Raw genomic sequence first — 16,478 nt, forward strand, 5'->3', positions numbered from 1 at the left:
TGATTGTGCCACTGCACTCCAGCCTGGGCAACGGAGTGAGACCTTATCTCTAAAAAAAGAAAAAAAGTGTTAAGGTCAAGAAAGACATCTCACAGAACCAAGGAGAATAAAGAGGCGACGATGAAATGCAATGTGGTATTTTCCTGAGTTAGATCCTAGAATATAAAAAGGATATCAGTGGAAAAATTGGAATAAAGCCTATAGTGTTAATTTCTTAATTTTGATAATTATACCATGGTTATATAAGATGGTAACATTAAGGGATGCTGGATGAAGGTTATCATGGCCATTCTTCCGCAAAACCCTTCCCCGCAAAAAAAAAAAAAAAAAAGTCTGTACTATCTCTGCATCTCTTCTGTGTCTACTCTCACCTGACTCTTGTGCCTGTAAGACATTTTCAGGATTAGCCGGGAGTGGTGGCTCATGCCTGTAATCCCAGCACTTTGGGAGGCTGAGGTGGACGGATCACTTGAGCTCAGGAGTTCGAGATCAGCCTGGCCAACATGTTGAAACTCGTCTCTACTAAAAACACAAAAAATTAGCCAGGTGTGGTGGTGGGTGCCTGTAATCCCAGTTACTCAGCAGGCTGAGGCAGGAGAATTACCTGAACCCAGGAGGTGGAGTTTGCAGTGAGCCAAGATCTTGTCACTGCAGTCCAGCCTGGGGGACAGAGACTTCATCTCAAAAAAAAAAAAAAAAAAAAAAAGGCAGAATTTGATAAGGTCTCTGTGAAAATTTGAGTAAAAAGTATGAACAGTTTCTTACTAATAATAAATTCCATGAGAGGTTTTCATTTTTATTCTTAGTTGGTATCTACCATCCAGAACAGAGGTCCCCAACTCCCCTCAGGCCACGGACCATTATGGGTCAATGGTCTGTTAGGAACTGGGCCACAGAGCAGGAGGTGAGCAGCAGGGGAGGGAGCATTACTGCTTGAGCTCTGCCTCCTGTCAGATTAGCAGCATTTGTGAAGTGGGCATGCAAGGGATCTAGGTTGTGTGTTTCTTACGAGAATTTATCTAATGCCTGATGTTCTGAGGTAGAACAGTTTCACCCTGAAACCATTCCACCCATGGGAAAATTGTCTTCCATAAAACTGGTGTCGGTGCCAAAAAGACTGGGGACTGCTAGTTAGAATACTGCCTGGAACACTGCAATATCATTGCAGTGATATTTATTGCTCTACAAATATCTGTTACAGAGTTAAATGTACTGTCTCAGAATGACTTCTGAACATTTGCAATTTGCTAGAAAATTCTCTCATTTTGCTTAAGTTACCCTAGGGGGAAAAGATTAGTTATGTCTTTTACTAATGAAGAAATTATGTAGACACCAGGCACGGTGGCTCACACCTATAATCCCAGCACTTTGGGAGGCTAAGGTGGGAAGATTGCTTGAGCCCAGAGTTTGAGACCAGCCTGGGCAACACAGTGAGATCGCTTCTCTACAAATATTTTTTAAAATTAGCCAGACACGGTGGTACATGCCTGTAGTCCCAGCTATTCAGTAGGCTGAGGTGGGAAGATCCCTTGAGCCTGAGAGGTCGAGGCTACAGTGAGCTGCGATTGCACCAGAGCCTGGGCAACAGGACGAGACCCTATCTCAATTAAAACATAAAAATAAACTGTGTGGAATAGTAAGTGCTTGTGTATATACTATACATCAGCAACCTAACCTTATTATTATGTAACAAATGTATACCCATCACAAAGAATAATCTGTTACAAGAGATGGCTGAAACTGCCTTATTAGTTGGGACCTCCTTCACTAGGTAAACCAGCTTTAACAAATGTATCCAATACTATGCCTGCAGACATCTTAAGGGTTATCGATCCTCAAGACTTTTCGTTTTTACTTATATTTTGCAACAAACTATAACATTTTAGATAACTGATATTACGCATTTTAAAATAAATCCATTTATTGTCGACATCATTCTCACATGCCACATCTAAGCCACTGGTAATTCCTGTTGCCCTATTTTCAAAACATATCCGTAATTCAACTACTTTCCATCACTTTCACCAGCACTAACTACAATTATAGGCACTGCTTTCTCTCAAACCTGGATTGGCTTCCTGACTAGGCTACTTGCTTCTGCCAGTTTCAAGGTTAAGATAGGCTATACCACTACTGTGCTTGAAACCCACTTACAGCTTCCATTCCTACTCAGATAAGATAGTCCTCTTTAGGACCCATACAATCTGGTATTTTCTATCTCCCCTAACATTCCTATTTATCATTCTGACCTCATTTCCTACTCCTCTACTACATTTACTCTCCTCAGGCTAACCAACCAGCATGCCCTGCCCCCAAGGGCCCCTTGCACTAGCTCTTTCTAGGGTGCTCCTCCTTCAGATAGAAGCATGGCCCTCCCTTATCTCCTTCACTTTTTTCCTCAAATGTCACTTATCAAAGGACGACCTTCCTTTATTATTCTCCATAAATATCCACCCCTTCCTTCTTACCATGCATACCCTGCATTATTTTTCTCCATGGCACTTATTACGATCTAACATAATTACTTACGTAAATTCTTCTTTTTTTTTTTTTTTTTTGAGACGGAGTCTCGCTCTGTCACCTAGGCTGGAGTGCAGTGGTCGGATCTCAGCTCACTGCAAGCTCCGCCTCCCGGGTTTACGCCATTCTCCTGCCTCAGCCTCCTGAGTAGCTGGGACTATAGGCGCCCGCCACCACGCCCGGCTAGTTTTTTTTGTATTTTTTTAGTAGAGACGGGGTTTCACCGTGTTAGCCAGGACGGTCTCGATCTCCTGACCTCGTGATCCACCCGTCTCAGCCTCCCAAAGTGCTGGGATTACAGGCTTGAGCCACCGCGCCCGGCCACTTACATAAATTCTTAAAAAGCCTACTACATGTACTACCGTATCCCCAGTTCCCAGAAGAGTGACAGCCATGTACTATGCTCTCAATATTACTGAGTGAATGTAATGTTTCTAGCATATTCTTAATTACTAGCAGTTATTTGGAAACATAAGTATTATCTAAAAAAATCTCATTTTAGTCAACCTTGCCTTCAATCTAATCTTTAAGATAGGTCTGATTCTCAATCCAAGAGATTTTATTTCATACAAATTACAAAGGCCAATACTATTTGGAGAGTGGGGTAGACAACAAGAATGAAAGATAAGCATGGAGCAGAAGAAAGACAAGACTCACATTAGTATATAGCAATTAATTGGGCTCTGTCTCGCTCTGTAGTCCAGGCTGGAGTGCAGTGGCGTGATCTCGGCTCATTGCAACCTCCACCTCCCGGGTTCAAGTGATTCTCCTCCCTGAGCCTCTGGAGTCCCAAGTAGCTGAGGCTACTGGCATGTGTCACCACACCTAGCTAATTTTTGTATTTTTAGTAGAGATGGGGTTTCACCATGTTGACCAGGCTGGTCTCAAACTTCTGACCTCAGGTGATCCACTCACCTCGGCTTCCCAACGTGCTGGGATTACAGGTGTGAGCCACCATGCCTGGCCAGCTGCAGGCTTTTAAAGATGGTCTATAATGTATAGATCTGCACTCTTAGCAAATGTGAAAGCCACACAGTAATAGTATAGTTATCTCAAAAGAGAGCACTCGTGCATTTGAGAGTAAACTACACAAAGGATATTAAGGTGTCTGGATTTGAAGGACTTAACTTTCATCAACTAACACCAGCAATGTTTTTCTAGTCTAGTGTGTAGCTTTTAGTTCACAAGTTGAATATTTTTAAAGTGACCAAGGCCAATTCAGACTCACTATACACGTATTTTTATTTTTTTATTATGGAAAATTTCAAATTTATACATGAATAGAGAATAGTAGTATACATCACTCATATGCTCACTACAAATGTCTGAACTTATTAATTGTACCTTGAATACTCCTCAAAATAATCTTGCAGTATAAACTTTAGGGAAGTTTGTCTCAGAATATGTTTTCAAAGTATTGGTGACAAGAAATCAAATACTGGTATTCTCTAACTTAACATGGAGATGCTGAACACTCAGATGTAGCAAATGAAGGAATTTCCAGTGAGCCATTTAGGTATGCGGGTGATAAAAACTTAAGACTCTATTTTATCCTCAAGAAAAATCTTCATTCACTGCTTGAAATTCTACCAGTTTTTTTTTTGGGGGGGGGGATGGAGCCTCCCTCCTGTCGCCAGGCTGGAGTGCGATGGCGCAACCTCAGCTCACTGCAACCTCCACCTCCCGAGTTCAAGTGATTCTCCTTCCTCAGCCTCCCGAGTAGCTGGGATTACAGGCATGCGCCACCATGCCCAGCTAATTTTTGTATTTTTAGTAGAGACAGGGTTTCGCCATGTTGGCCAGGCTGGTCTTGAACTCCTGCCCTCAGGTGATCCACCCGCCTCGGCCTCCCAAAGTGTTAGGATTACAGGCGTGCGCCACTGTGCCCAGCCAATTATATCAGTTTCTTAAACAAATTTATTGATCACTTACCATGGACCAGACTAAGAACATACATTAAGAGGCTCTGTGTTTTTAATGTGTTAAGAACTGTGTTAAGAACATATATTAAAAGCCTCTGACTTCCAGGGTCATTAAAGCAAAAATCTTACATTAAAATTAAAAACACTACTAGGAAAACTTAGGGATTAGTACCCTCATGTTTAGCCAAGGTTTGCCTGACTAGAAAAATGGGAGTTTGGGTTGAGGGAGGTAGAAACAAGAGAAGACTTTTACAGTATGACTACTTTGAGGAAGAGTTTCTTGGATGGGGTGTTTTAGTGAGGGATACAAAGCAAAATAAGTCATAAATGTAATAGTTAAGAGTTGAGGACAGGCCAGGCGCTGTGGCTCACATCTGTAATCCTAGCACTTTGGGAGGCCGAGCTGAGTGGATCACCTCAGGTCAGGAGTTCGAGACCAGCTTGGCAAACATGGTGAAACCCCGTCTCTACTAAAAATACAAAAATGAGCCGGGCGTGGTGCCCGCCTGTAATGTCAGCTACTTGGGAGGGTGAGGCAGGAGAATGGCTTGAACCCAGGAGGTGGAGGTTGCAGTGAGCCTAGATCGGACCACTGCACTCCAGCCTTGCAGCCTGGGTGACAAAGTGAGACTCCATCTCAAAAAATTAAAAAGTTAAGTGGTCAGATACTTCTGGCAGTTTTTAAAATTAAACATTTTCAAACGAAGAATATTAAGTTTACATTATAAAACACGAGCAGTGCCTTAACCCAAAATGCTGATGGCTGTCGTAGCTAAGAGGCAAGGGGGAAGAGACTCCACCAACACAGTGAGGCTAGTTAGTTTTTTAGGGAGTATTCATCTACAGATACAATCTTTCCTAAAACAAAGGTCATGCACTAATTGCTACGTCCTATTGAAAAGATACTTTTTGAGCCTCAGGAATACAGAAAAGAAATTTCAAGGTTACTAACAGATTAACTGACAATCTATTAAGAAAACAAGTGCAATCACATTTCCAATATAGATAAGAAATAGCAACTTAGAAGTGGAAAAATTTTGGAGGTGAAAAAAACGACATCGTACTTCAGAGCAACTTCATTATCTAGAAAGCTGCAAAGAGAAACCCAAAATTGCATTTTTAATGCATGGAGCTCTCAAACTGCCAGTATTCCAAGAATATAAACAAAAAGCTATGTCATCCAAGAAAAAACAAAAAGCTATGTCAAGAACTCATTGAGCTTTATCTCTTTCCGAGAAATGCCAACAAAGGCAGGATCAACTCATCCGATAATACTTTGAAAAACAAAGAACGCAGTGGGGGAAGCCACACGACAAAGAAAATATCCACGCTCCGATAATTTAACGCTAACTCTAAAAATTCTCTGTAAATATGTTAGGGCATTTATCAATTGTTGCTTCACAAAAACGGCCCGCTCGTTCAATACCATGTCAATCACAACAGTAGCAAACGACTATAAAAATAATATTAAATCAATTTCCCCTCAATTGATATATTCCTTCTGGGTGAGATTTCCAAATCCTTGGAGTGTCTGGTTAGGCTTTTTGGTCGGTGGGGGCTACAGAAGGAAAGCCAGAGGTTAAAGAAAAATGCTTGGCTTTTTTCCAATGGCAACTGCAAGAATAAAGTTTACCGCACTGAAAATGAGTACAAGCAGCCTCAGGGGGGAAAAAAAATCTTATCACCGAGAAGAAAATGAAAGGAAGAATTTCAATAGGAAATCAAAAGTAAAATTAAAGGAAGACAACTGTAAAGATAAGAAGAGGTTAATTAAAAAGGGGGAGAAGCGGGAAAAGAGAAGGAAAGAAAGCATAGGACAAAAGGAAGGTTCGACAAGTTCTAAAAAGAGATCTGAATGAAAAAGTCTTTTCTCCAGGTCTAAGACCACAGAGGGCCCGCGGCGAGAGCAAAGGTCAAGCAATGGTGTAGCTAAAGTGAAGGGATTAATTGAAAGGGTTGAGCCCGGTCTCCCTTCACCTTGTCCTCTCACAGATTGGGTCTTGGTTCTAAGCATCCAGGTGCATGCTAAGGAAACAAAAACCACGATATCGCGGTGTCCACGGAGAACAATAGGCTGGGAGCGGCGCAGGGCCGAGGCCTTCCCTCCGGGACGACCACCATCCCGCCTCCCTCATCGCTGCCCCAGACTCACAGAGTCTTGGGCATCTCGTCCTCCATGGCTGCTGCTGTCGCGGCGCCGCCTCCGGTTCCAACTCCCTGCCCTTCACTACCTCCTAAATCGTTTGAGCGGTTATGGCTACGGGATAGCGGGGTTTCTCGGCTGACCAAAGGTTACTCCGCCTCCTTCTCCGGCGGCAATTACACTAAACCGCCCGCCCCAGCGGGAACAATGAAGCCCCAATACAAGATGGCGGCGAGCCGGGCGCCTAGGAGCAGCCAGGGAAGTTACCCGGGCCGCGCAGGCGCAGAATAATCTTGCACTCTCAACCTCCCGGCAGCCAGGCTACACCTTAATCCATAGGTTCACTTGTTGCGCAGCCGCTCTTCCACCCGACGCTAGGGACGTCTCAGGCTGCGCAGGCGCAAGGATTAACTACTTCAAGACTTGCGTGAACTTTTTTGTCTTCTGGCTGCGGATTCTAGCGTTTCGATCGCGAGTTATAATGGAGTGGAAACCTCCAGGGACAGTAAAAAGCCTAAATCTTTCCAAAAGAGGAAAGATATATAAAGACTCTTCAAGCTATCTGGTTTTTATACAGACTATTCAAGCTATTTGGTTTTTGGAGAGCGAGAAGCAAAAGTCTCCTGCGCCGCCCGGGAATCGAACCCGGGTCGCAAGAATGGGAATCTTGCATGATACCACTACACCAGCGGCGCTGTTGGTGTGTGGGGCCGTCAGAGTATTTTAGGAGGAAGTAAAAGCAGACGTTGGTTTTTTTCATGTGAAAAGAATTGTCATGTATTATTTATTAATTTAAGAGTAAAAGTTTATTGACAGTCTATAATCTTGTTTTCCAATAACATAAATAATTTATTTTCTCTCATCCCAAACATGGGAATGGATGTTTCAACTTTCTCTGTACAGAAAAAAATTTCAATTTAAAATGTTTACTTAAGATTAAGAAAAAAGAAAAAAGTTTTACTTTAAAAAGTAAGGATTTTATTAAGAATTTGCCTCGTTGGTGCTAGCCAAATTTTTGAGAGCAGGGAAGATATTTCCAGATGCCAGATTTTTACTTATATTTGCATTTCTTCCGTGTATTGAATGCACATTGAAAACTATTTCAGAAATATCTGTTTAGGCCAGGACAGTGGCTCACGCCCGTTATCCCAGCACTTTGGGAGGCTGAGGCGGGCGGATCACCTGAAATCAGGAGTTCGAGACCAGCCTGACCAACATGACGAAACCCTATGTCTACCAAAAATACAAAAATTAGCCTGGCATGGTGGTGGGCACCCGTAATCTCAATTACTCAGGAGGCTGAGGCAGGAGAATCGCTTGAATCCGGGAGGCAGAGATTGCAGTGAACCGAGATCTTGCCATTGCACTCCAGCCTGGGCAATAGAGCGAGGATCCTTCTCAAAAAAAAAACAAACAAAAAACCACTATTTAATGCAAATTGGTCACAAGAATCTTAAAAGTAAACAAATCAAAAGATACATAAACTTCAATACAACTTTAGGAGGCAGAGAAATTAGAGCTCTGAAATGTGGCTCAGTATACTCAATATGCATTTCATATTGCTTATTACATATATGTCACTAAAGTAATCCTATAGGAATCTATCCTACAGAAATAAAAGAATTAAATTATAAAGATTTATGTGTCAAGATACAACTAGTTGCAGCGTTGTGTGAGGTAGAAAAAAATTGAGTAACCTGAATATCCATCAATGCCACTTGTGGTAATTTATTCAATTTACACCGAATATGTGTGGAACTTTCTCTTTTTCTTTTCTTTCTTTCTTTTTTTTTTTTGAGACAGTCTCGCTCTGTCTCCCAGACCAGAGTGCAGTGGCACAGTCTTGGCTCACTGCAACCTCTGTCTCCTGGGTTCAAGCGATTCTCCTGCCTCAGCCTCCCCAGTAGCTGAGATTACAGACGTGAGCCACCACCTAAATTAGCCTAGCTAATTTTTGTATTTTAGTAGAGACAGGGTTTCACCATGTTGGCCAGGCTGGTCTTGAACTCCTGACCTCAGGTGATCCGCCTACCTCAGCCTCCCAAAGTGCTGAGATTACAGCCATGAGCCGCTGCCCCTGGCCAGAACATTCATTTTATGGACTATTTTGCAGCTATTGAAAAGCTGTTAATCAGATCTGTAGTGTTGAACTGGAAAATATCTATGATGTAAGTTTAAGTTGTAGAAATATTTTTTTAAACATAGGAGAATCTACACATCGAAAAATGTGATGTCGGCCGAGTGGGGCAGCTCACGCCTGTAATTCCAGTCTTTGGGAGGCTGAGGTGGGCAGATCACTTGAGCCAGGAGTTCAAGATCAGCCTGGCCAACATGGAGAAACCCCATGTCTACTTTAAAATACAAAAATTAGCCAGGTGTGGTGCTGCATGTCTGTAATCCCAGTTACTTAGGAGGCTGAGGCAGGAGAACCACTTGAAGCCGGGAGTCAGAGGTTGCAGTGTGCCCCTGGGCAACAGAGCAAGACTCCTCAAAAACAAAACAAAACACCAAAAAAAACCAAAAAACAAAAACGTGATGTCCTCTTTAAAGTAGTTTGTTCAGACTGGATACACTCTGGATTTTCATTTTTTGGAATTGTCTTTAGAGTCTCTGGCACATTCTTCAGATTATTTTCAAAGATATCAAGTACTAGTCTTTTGATGGTGAATAAAACAAATGTTAATGGTGGTTGGTATTTTTAAAACACCTTTTTGGGACATCCATATAAAGTGTTTTTCAGTTTAATAGTTTTTAGTTTATTCACAGAGGTGTGTGTGCAAGAATCACCACAATCAATTTTATAACATTTTCTTCACCTCAGAAAGGAAACCCTTAGCAATTAGCAGTCACTCCTTGACGCTCATCCCATTCCATGTCCCAGCCACTAGTCTTTCTGCCCCCATAGATTTGCCTATTCTAGACATTTCATATAAATGGAAGCATGCAATATATGGTTTCTTGTGACTGACTTATTTCACTTAACATTATGCTTTTCAGGGTCATCCATGTTGTAACATGTATCATTACTTCATTCCTTTTTATTCCCAAATAAAACTCCATTATATGGATGTTGCACAAGTACTTATTTATTTATTTATTTGAGAAGAGTCTTACTCTGTCTCCCAGGCTGGAGTGCAATGGCACAATCTTGGCTCACCGCAACCTCTGCCTCCTGGGTTCAAGCGATTCTCCTGCCTCAGCCTCCCGAGTAGGTGGGATTACAGGCGCCCACCACCACCCCCAGCTAATTTTTGTATTTTTAGTAGAGATGGGGTTTCACCATGTTGGCCAGGCTGGTCTCGAACTCCTGATCTCAGGTGATCTGCCCGCCTCAGCCTCCCTAAATGCTAGGATTACAGGTGTAAGCCACTGCTCCCAGCCATACTTTTTTTTTAAGTAGAGTAGTTTTTATGTTACAAAAGTAAAACGTGCTTAGTGTTACAAATGAAATGGATACATAAGGAAAATATTAAAAATGTATCTTCTTCCCCTTCTGGAGGTAAGTAATATTAATAGATTCATCTGTAATGTTCCACATTTTACTCTGTACAGATGCACATGTATACACTTGGGATTTTTAGGGTTTTTTTTGTTTGTTTGTTTTTTGTTTTTACAGAGTGTCATCCAGAGTGACAGTGTCTCAGCTCACTGTGAACTCTGTCTCCTGGGCTCAAGCAATGCTTCTGCCTCAGCCTCCAGAGTAGTTGGGATTACAGGTGTAAGCCACCACAACTGGCTAATTTTTTTTTTTTTTTGAGACAGAGTTTTGCTCTTGTTGCCCAGGCTGGAGTGCAACAGCATGATCTTGGCTCACTACAACCTCCACCTCCCGGGTTCAAGCAATTCTCCTGCCTCAGCCTCCCGAGTAGCTGGGATTACAGGCATGTGCCACCATGCCCAGCTAATTTTGTATTTTTAGTAGAGATGGAGTTTCTCCATGCTGGTTAGGCTGGTCTCGAACTCCCGACCTTAGATAGTCTGCCCGTCTCAGCCTCTCAAAGTGCTGGGATTACAGGCATGAGCCACTATGCCTGGCCCTTTTTTTTTTTTAAATGTGGTTGCACCAGGCCGGGCACGGTGCTGTAATCCCAGCACTTTGGGAGGCGGATCACCTGAGATCAGGATTTTGTAGACCATCCTGGCCAACATGACGAAACCCCATCTCTACTAAAAATACAAAAACAATTAGCTGGGTGTAGTGGCAGGCGCCTGTAGTTCCAGCTACTCAGGAGGCTGAGGCTGGAGAGTCACTTGAAACTGGAAGATGGAGGTTGCAGTGAGCCGAGATCGCGCCACTACACTCCAGCCTGCCTGGAGTTTCGCGAAAGAGCGAAACTCCATCTCAAAAAAAAAAAAAAAAAAGTGGTTACACTATAGGTATTACTTGACAACTTTTTGTTTGTTTGTTTGTTTTTGAGACAAAGTCTCATTCTGTTGCCCAGGCTGGAGTGCAGTGGCCTGATCTCTGCTCACTGCAACCTCTGCCTCCCAGGTTGAAGCGATTTTCCTGCCCCAGCCTGCCTAGTAGCTGGGATTACAGGCGTGGGCCACCACGCCCCGCTAATTTTTGCATTTTTAGTAGAGACGGGGTGTCACCATTTGGCCTGTCTGGTCTCAAACTCCTGACCTCAAGTGATCCACCCGCCTCGGCCTCCCAAAATGCTGGGATTATGGGTGTGAGCCACTGTGCCCGGCTTCAGGGTCTCACTCTGTTGCCTAGGCTGGAGTGCAGTGGCAGTGATCTTGGCTCACTGCAGTCTCTGCCTCCCAGGCTCAGGTGTTTCTGCCACCTTAGCTTCCTAAGTAGCTGGGACTACAGGCGCGTGCCATCATGCCTGGCTAATTTTTTTTTTTTTTTTTTTTTGAGATGCAGTTTCACTCTTGTTGCCCAGGCTGGAGTGCAATGGCTTGATCCCAGCTCACTGCAACTTCCACCTCCCGGGTTCAAGCAATTCTCCTGCCTCAGCCTCCTGAGTAGCTGAGATTACAGGCACCCACCACCATGCCCGGCCAATTTTTGTATTTTTAGTAGAGATGAAGTTTCACCATATTGGCCAGGCTGGTCTCGAATTCCTGACCTCAGGTCATCTGCCTGCCTCGGCCTCCCAAAGTGCTGGGATTACAGGCATGACACACCGTACCTGGCCCACGCCCGGCTAATTTTTGTATTCTTTGTAGAGATGGAAGTCTCACTTTGTTGCCCAGATTGGTCTCAAATTGCTGGGCTCAAGCGATTCACCAGCGTTGGCCTCCCAAAGTGCTAGAATTACAGGCGTGAGCCACTGCGCCCAGTCCTGGCCTCATAGTTTTTTAATAGTTGCAAAATCATACATCGAATGAAAGTTCCACAATGTATTGGATGGTAAATTGAATAAATTACCATAGTGACATTGATGGATATTCAGGTTACTACTTTTAAAAAACCTATTGTATTACAAATAATGTTGCAGCTGTATCCTGGTTCATATATCTTTTTTTTTTTTTTTTGGAGGTTGGGGGCAGAATCTCCCTGTGTGCCCAGTCTGGAATGCAGTGCCGTGATCACTACTCGCCTCAGCCTCTACCCTCCGGGCTCAGGTGATCCTCCTGCCTCAGCCTCCTGGGTAGCTACAGGTGCACACCACCATGCCAGGCTAATTTTTTAAATATTTTTTCTTTTCTTTTCTTTTTTTTTTTTTTTTTAAGACTTTACTGCTATTCCATGCATAGGTATAGGGTGCTGGGCTCTGCGGCAGAGGGCTCCACCCAGGCCTGGCGCCCCTCCCAGGAAGTGGGCAGACCCCGAGGGAAACGCTCTGCATGGTGCGAGTCCCAGAGTCCGTGCACAAGCAGAGCGCAGGCGCAGCCGCTCATCACAGCCCTTTATTGGCTTGGGCTAGCTATGCAGGAGCCACGCGCCAGGGCCCCTGGGGTGCCCAGCTCCGGCCCGGGGCAGCTGCCCGAGGAACATGGCCTGCCCAGGGCCCTTGGCCCAGGCCCGAAGCAGGCGGGCAGCTGGGAGCACCGGGCACTGCCCTCTCCCACTGCTTGAGGCAAGGTTTCAGAGAAGGCCGTTCATTGCCTGTCGGGGCTGGGCCCATGGTGGTGACGATTTGGGAAGAGAGGGGCAAGGTGGTCAGTGAGGCAGGAGCCTGGAGTTCACCCACAGCAGCCCCTCCACAGGGGCGCCCCGGCTGCAAATCAACGTGAGAAGGTCACTCCTTGTGCAGGCACCACACCAGTGTCTGACCCACCCCCGTCATGCTCAGCACACGGAAGCCCCTGCGTTCCAGCTTGTCCAGGACTATGCGGGGAGGGTCATTGACGTAGTATTCATAAAAGTTGTTTCCCAAGACACTTCTCTTTGAAGCCCCCAGATGCTGCATCAGCTCTGGATCCGACTGTTCATCGCCCACCATAGTGGGGCCCACCTCCATGCGGATCTGGGTGCTGATGAGCAGGTAAGGCATGGTGCGCGCGTCCCGGCCTGGCTCCCACTTGGTGGCTCTAGGCTGGGCGCCGACTCCAGCCTTTCTCGAGTCGGGACCTATTTTTTCTTATAGATGGGGTTTTGCCATTTTACTCATGCTGGTCTTGAACCCTGGGCTCAAACCATCTGCCCACCCTGGCCTCCCAAAGTGCTGGGATTACAGGTGTGAGCCACTGAGCCCAGCCTCTTTCTCGAAGTTTAACTGTATTTTGTATCCAACCTATTTTCCCCTCATCTATATTGATATTCATGTTCATGTACTAGTTATTCTTTTTTGTTTGTTTGGGTGAAGTATTGTAATTACAGAAATGAGATCATTTTATACCCATCATGCAATCACAAGCTTTTCTCAACTGATAATACTAGGACATTAGTTATAGACCCAATTTTTTTTTTTTTTTTTGAGACAGAGTCTCACTCTGTCACCCAGGTTGGAGTGCAGTGGCATAATCTTGGCTCACTGCAACCCCTGCCTCCTGGGTTCAAGCAATTCTCCTGCCTCAGCCTCCTGAGTAGCTGGGATTACAGGTGTGCACCACCACGCCTGGCTAATTTTTATATTTTTATTAGAGACAGGGTTTCACCATGTTGGCCAGCCTGGTCTCGAACTCCTGACCTCAGATGATCTGCCTGCTCCGGCCTCCCAAAGTGCTGGGATTACACGTGTGAGCCACTGCACCAAGCCCAGCATTCTTTTTTTTTATTTTTTAGTTTTTGAGACCAGCCTGTCAGGTTGGAGTGCAGTGGCATGATCTCAGCTCACTGCAACCTCGGCCTCCCAAGTTCAAGTGATTCTCCTGCCTCAACCTCCCAAGTAGGTGGGATTACAGGCATGCACCACCATGCCCAGCTAATTTTTGTATTCTTAGTAGAGGCAGCATTTTGCCATGTTGGCCAGGCTGGTCTCGAACTCCTGACCTCAGATATTCTGCCCGCCTCTGTCTCCCAGAGTGCTGGGATTACAGGAGTGAGCCACGGTGCCTGGCTTCTTTTTAATGCATGCATACTGTTCTACTGTATGGTATGTAGGGGAGAACAAAAGTTTTCCTCTACGCTTCTGAGTTTTTGGTTGTGATAGACCCCTGTAGCAAAAGACATTAACAAGAAGAAAACAAACAGGACCAGGCATGGTAGCTCATGCCTGTAATCCCAACACTTTGGGAGTCCAGAGTTCCAGACCAGCATGGGCAATATGGCAAAAAACCATCTCTACAAAAAGTGTAAAAATTAGCTGGACATGGTAGTGGATGCCTGTGGTCCCAGCTACTCTACTCTGGTGGCTGAGGTGGGTGGATTGTTTGAGCCCAGGAGCAGGAGGTTGCAGTGAGCCGTGATTGTGCCATTGCACTTCAGCCTGGGTGACAGAGCGAAGCCATCTCAAAATAAATAAATGAAAGAAAGAAAAAAAAGAAAAACAGAAATTTAAAAACATGTACATCATATATTCAAAAGAGAGACCAGGGAAATGAGCAAATCTCCAAAAGGTGGCTTTGAATTCAGGATTATACAGCATCTTCAAAAAAGAACAGCATATGTTTAGAGAAGTGTTAAGAGAGCCGGGCGCAGTGGCTCACACCTGTAATTCCAGCACTTTGGGAGGCCAAGGCGGGAGGATCACCTGAGGTTGGGAGTTCAAGACCAGCCTAACCAACATGGAGCAACCCCATCTCTACTAAAAATACAAAATTAGCCGGGTGTGGTGGTGCGTGCCTGTAATCCCAGCTACTCAGGGGGCTGAGGCAGGAGAATAGCTTGAACCCAGGAGGCGGAGGTTGCCGTGAGGCTGCGCCATTGCACTCCAGCCTGGGCAACAAGAGAGAAACTTCGTCTCAAAAAAACAAAAAAAAAAGAGAAGTGTTAAGAGAAGGAAAATGATTTTGAGTCTCTAGGGGTGGCAAATAAGCAATAGAAAAAGGCTCATTAATGAAGTTTGTCATGTAGATTCCTGGCTGATAAAGGTTTGTCAAAAGACAAAATTACAACTAATTTAAAGAGCATAACTGGCTTTTATGCGATGGTAGAATTGCGCAACACCTCATTCTATAAAACAGAATGAGTGGAAGAGATTGACTTTCAGAAAGGGCTGAAGAAAGCAGAAACAGAAAAGTGAATTGGTTGTTTTGAGGTTACTTTCCTTGTAACGTTTAAAGCAGAGGGTATTTCCTTATCATGCCACTTAAAACTGGTCTGTTTGGGAATCTGGCTATTGTTTTTCTTTCTCCTGATTTCTTTTTTTTTTTTTTTGAGACAGAGTCTCGCTCTGTCGCCCGGGCTGGAGTGCGGTGGCCGGATCTCAGCTCACTGCAAGCTCCGCCTCCCGGGTTTTACGCCATTCTCCTGCCTCAGCCTCCCGAGTAGCTGGGACTACAGGCGCCCGCCACCTCGCCCGGCTAGTTTTTTGTATTTTTTAGTAGAGACGGGGTTTCACCGTGTTACCCAGGATGATCTCGATCTCCTGACCTCGTGATCCGCCTGTCTCGGCCTCCCAAAGTGCTGGGATTACAGGCTTGAGCCACCGTGCCCGGCCTCTCCTGATTTCTTAGAAAGTCAGATTGACAACTTAGTTTTGACCTTGTGATGTGGAACATGTGTGACATGAGTGTCTCCATTTTGGTTTAGTCTGTTGGGCCTAGTCTGGTGCAGGAGCTCAGTCCAAACCAATGGCTTCCTATAAATTTTATTTAACAGGTGTAAAATTGTCTTCAGTGATTAACCTTTGTCCTTCCAGGCAGTGCAGGAAGAGGGATACCTTTGCCTTTTAAAATTTACGTCCTGCTTTTAGGCAAATGGGGGAAGGCGGAGAACTTTCTACGTATCTACATCTTCTCAATTGTCTTCGTCTTGAAATAATCCTTAGGCTAAAGAGGCGTATTTTGGGGTGGCACATTCTGGTGTCCTTACAGGTACACTACTTTTATTCATGTCTGTTACTATTATTCCACCCCCTTCACCTTGGGCCACCCCATCTTCAGTCTCCCTCATTTTTCTTTTCAACTAGCACCATTTACCCATTCACTGCGTACCCGACAGTTCTCGCAACAGGGTGATCACTCAGTAAGTACTGTTGTCCCTTTGGTCTGTTTCTGACAGCGATTAGCTGTGTGCATTCTTAGGAGCGACGGAGGGGATAGAAGAGGGCACTAGTGAAGAACTAAGGTGCTTCAGCCAAATAGGGAGGGAGGAGGAGAGCTGAGGCGAGCCTCAGCTTCTGCCTTCGACGTCTTCTGAAGGAGGGTGGGCTTCGAGGCGGCAGGGTGTGCTTAGGGCACTCAATAGCCCAGAGCAGGGAGCTCCTGCAGGAGGACTAAGGGGACTTGCAGGGCTAGGCGCCTGAGCGGGGTCGGGGCGGGGCTCGCAGGACCTGGGCGGGGCTCGCAGGACCTGGGCGGGGCTCGCAGGGGCTGGGCGGCCTGGGGGCGGGGCT

At 45.1% G+C, this 16,478-nt stretch overlaps 2 protein-coding genes and 1 non-coding gene across 12 annotated transcripts in view; all 3 read right to left on the bottom strand.

Moving 5' to 3' along the window:
* TIA1 (TIA1 cytotoxic granule associated RNA binding protein) overlaps positions 1-6,846 on the bottom strand; it is a 36,158-nt gene extending 29,312 nt beyond the window's left edge. For all 10 annotated transcript variants that reach the window (XR_004428166.1, XM_033174996.1, XM_033174990.1 and 7 more), the window contains exon 1: positions 6,595-6,846. Coding sequence is in view for 5 of the 10 variants with exons in the window: in XM_033239338.1 (XP_033095229.1) it covers positions 6,595-6,620 (26 nt within the window). In the remaining 5 variants the exon portion in view is untranslated. The remainder of the gene's footprint in view (positions 1-6,594) is intronic.
* Positions 6,847-7,209: 363 nt separating this feature from the next.
* Positions 7,210-7,280, bottom strand: TRNAG-CCC. The gene has a single exon. It is a non-coding gene; the product is annotated as a tRNA-Gly (tRNA).
* A 4,970-nt stretch (positions 7,281-12,250) lies between these two features.
* On the bottom strand, positions 12,251-13,105 carry LOC117062941 (GTP cyclohydrolase 1 feedback regulatory protein). Its single transcript, XM_033176787.1, has one exon. It carries the CDS (start codon positions 13,032-13,034, stop codon positions 12,780-12,782), a length of 255 nt encoding a protein of 84 aa, XP_033032678.1. The 5' UTR covers positions 13,035-13,105; the 3' UTR covers positions 12,251-12,779.
* Between the last annotated feature and the right edge of the window lie 3,373 nt (positions 13,106-16,478).

The sequence above is a fragment of the Trachypithecus francoisi genome, unplaced genomic scaffold (assembly GCF_009764315.1).
Source record: "Trachypithecus francoisi isolate TF-2019V2 unplaced genomic scaffold, Tfra_2.0 Lachesis_group17, whole genome shotgun sequence".
Classification (NCBI taxonomy): Eukaryota; Metazoa; Chordata; class Mammalia; order Primates; family Cercopithecidae; genus Trachypithecus; species Trachypithecus francoisi.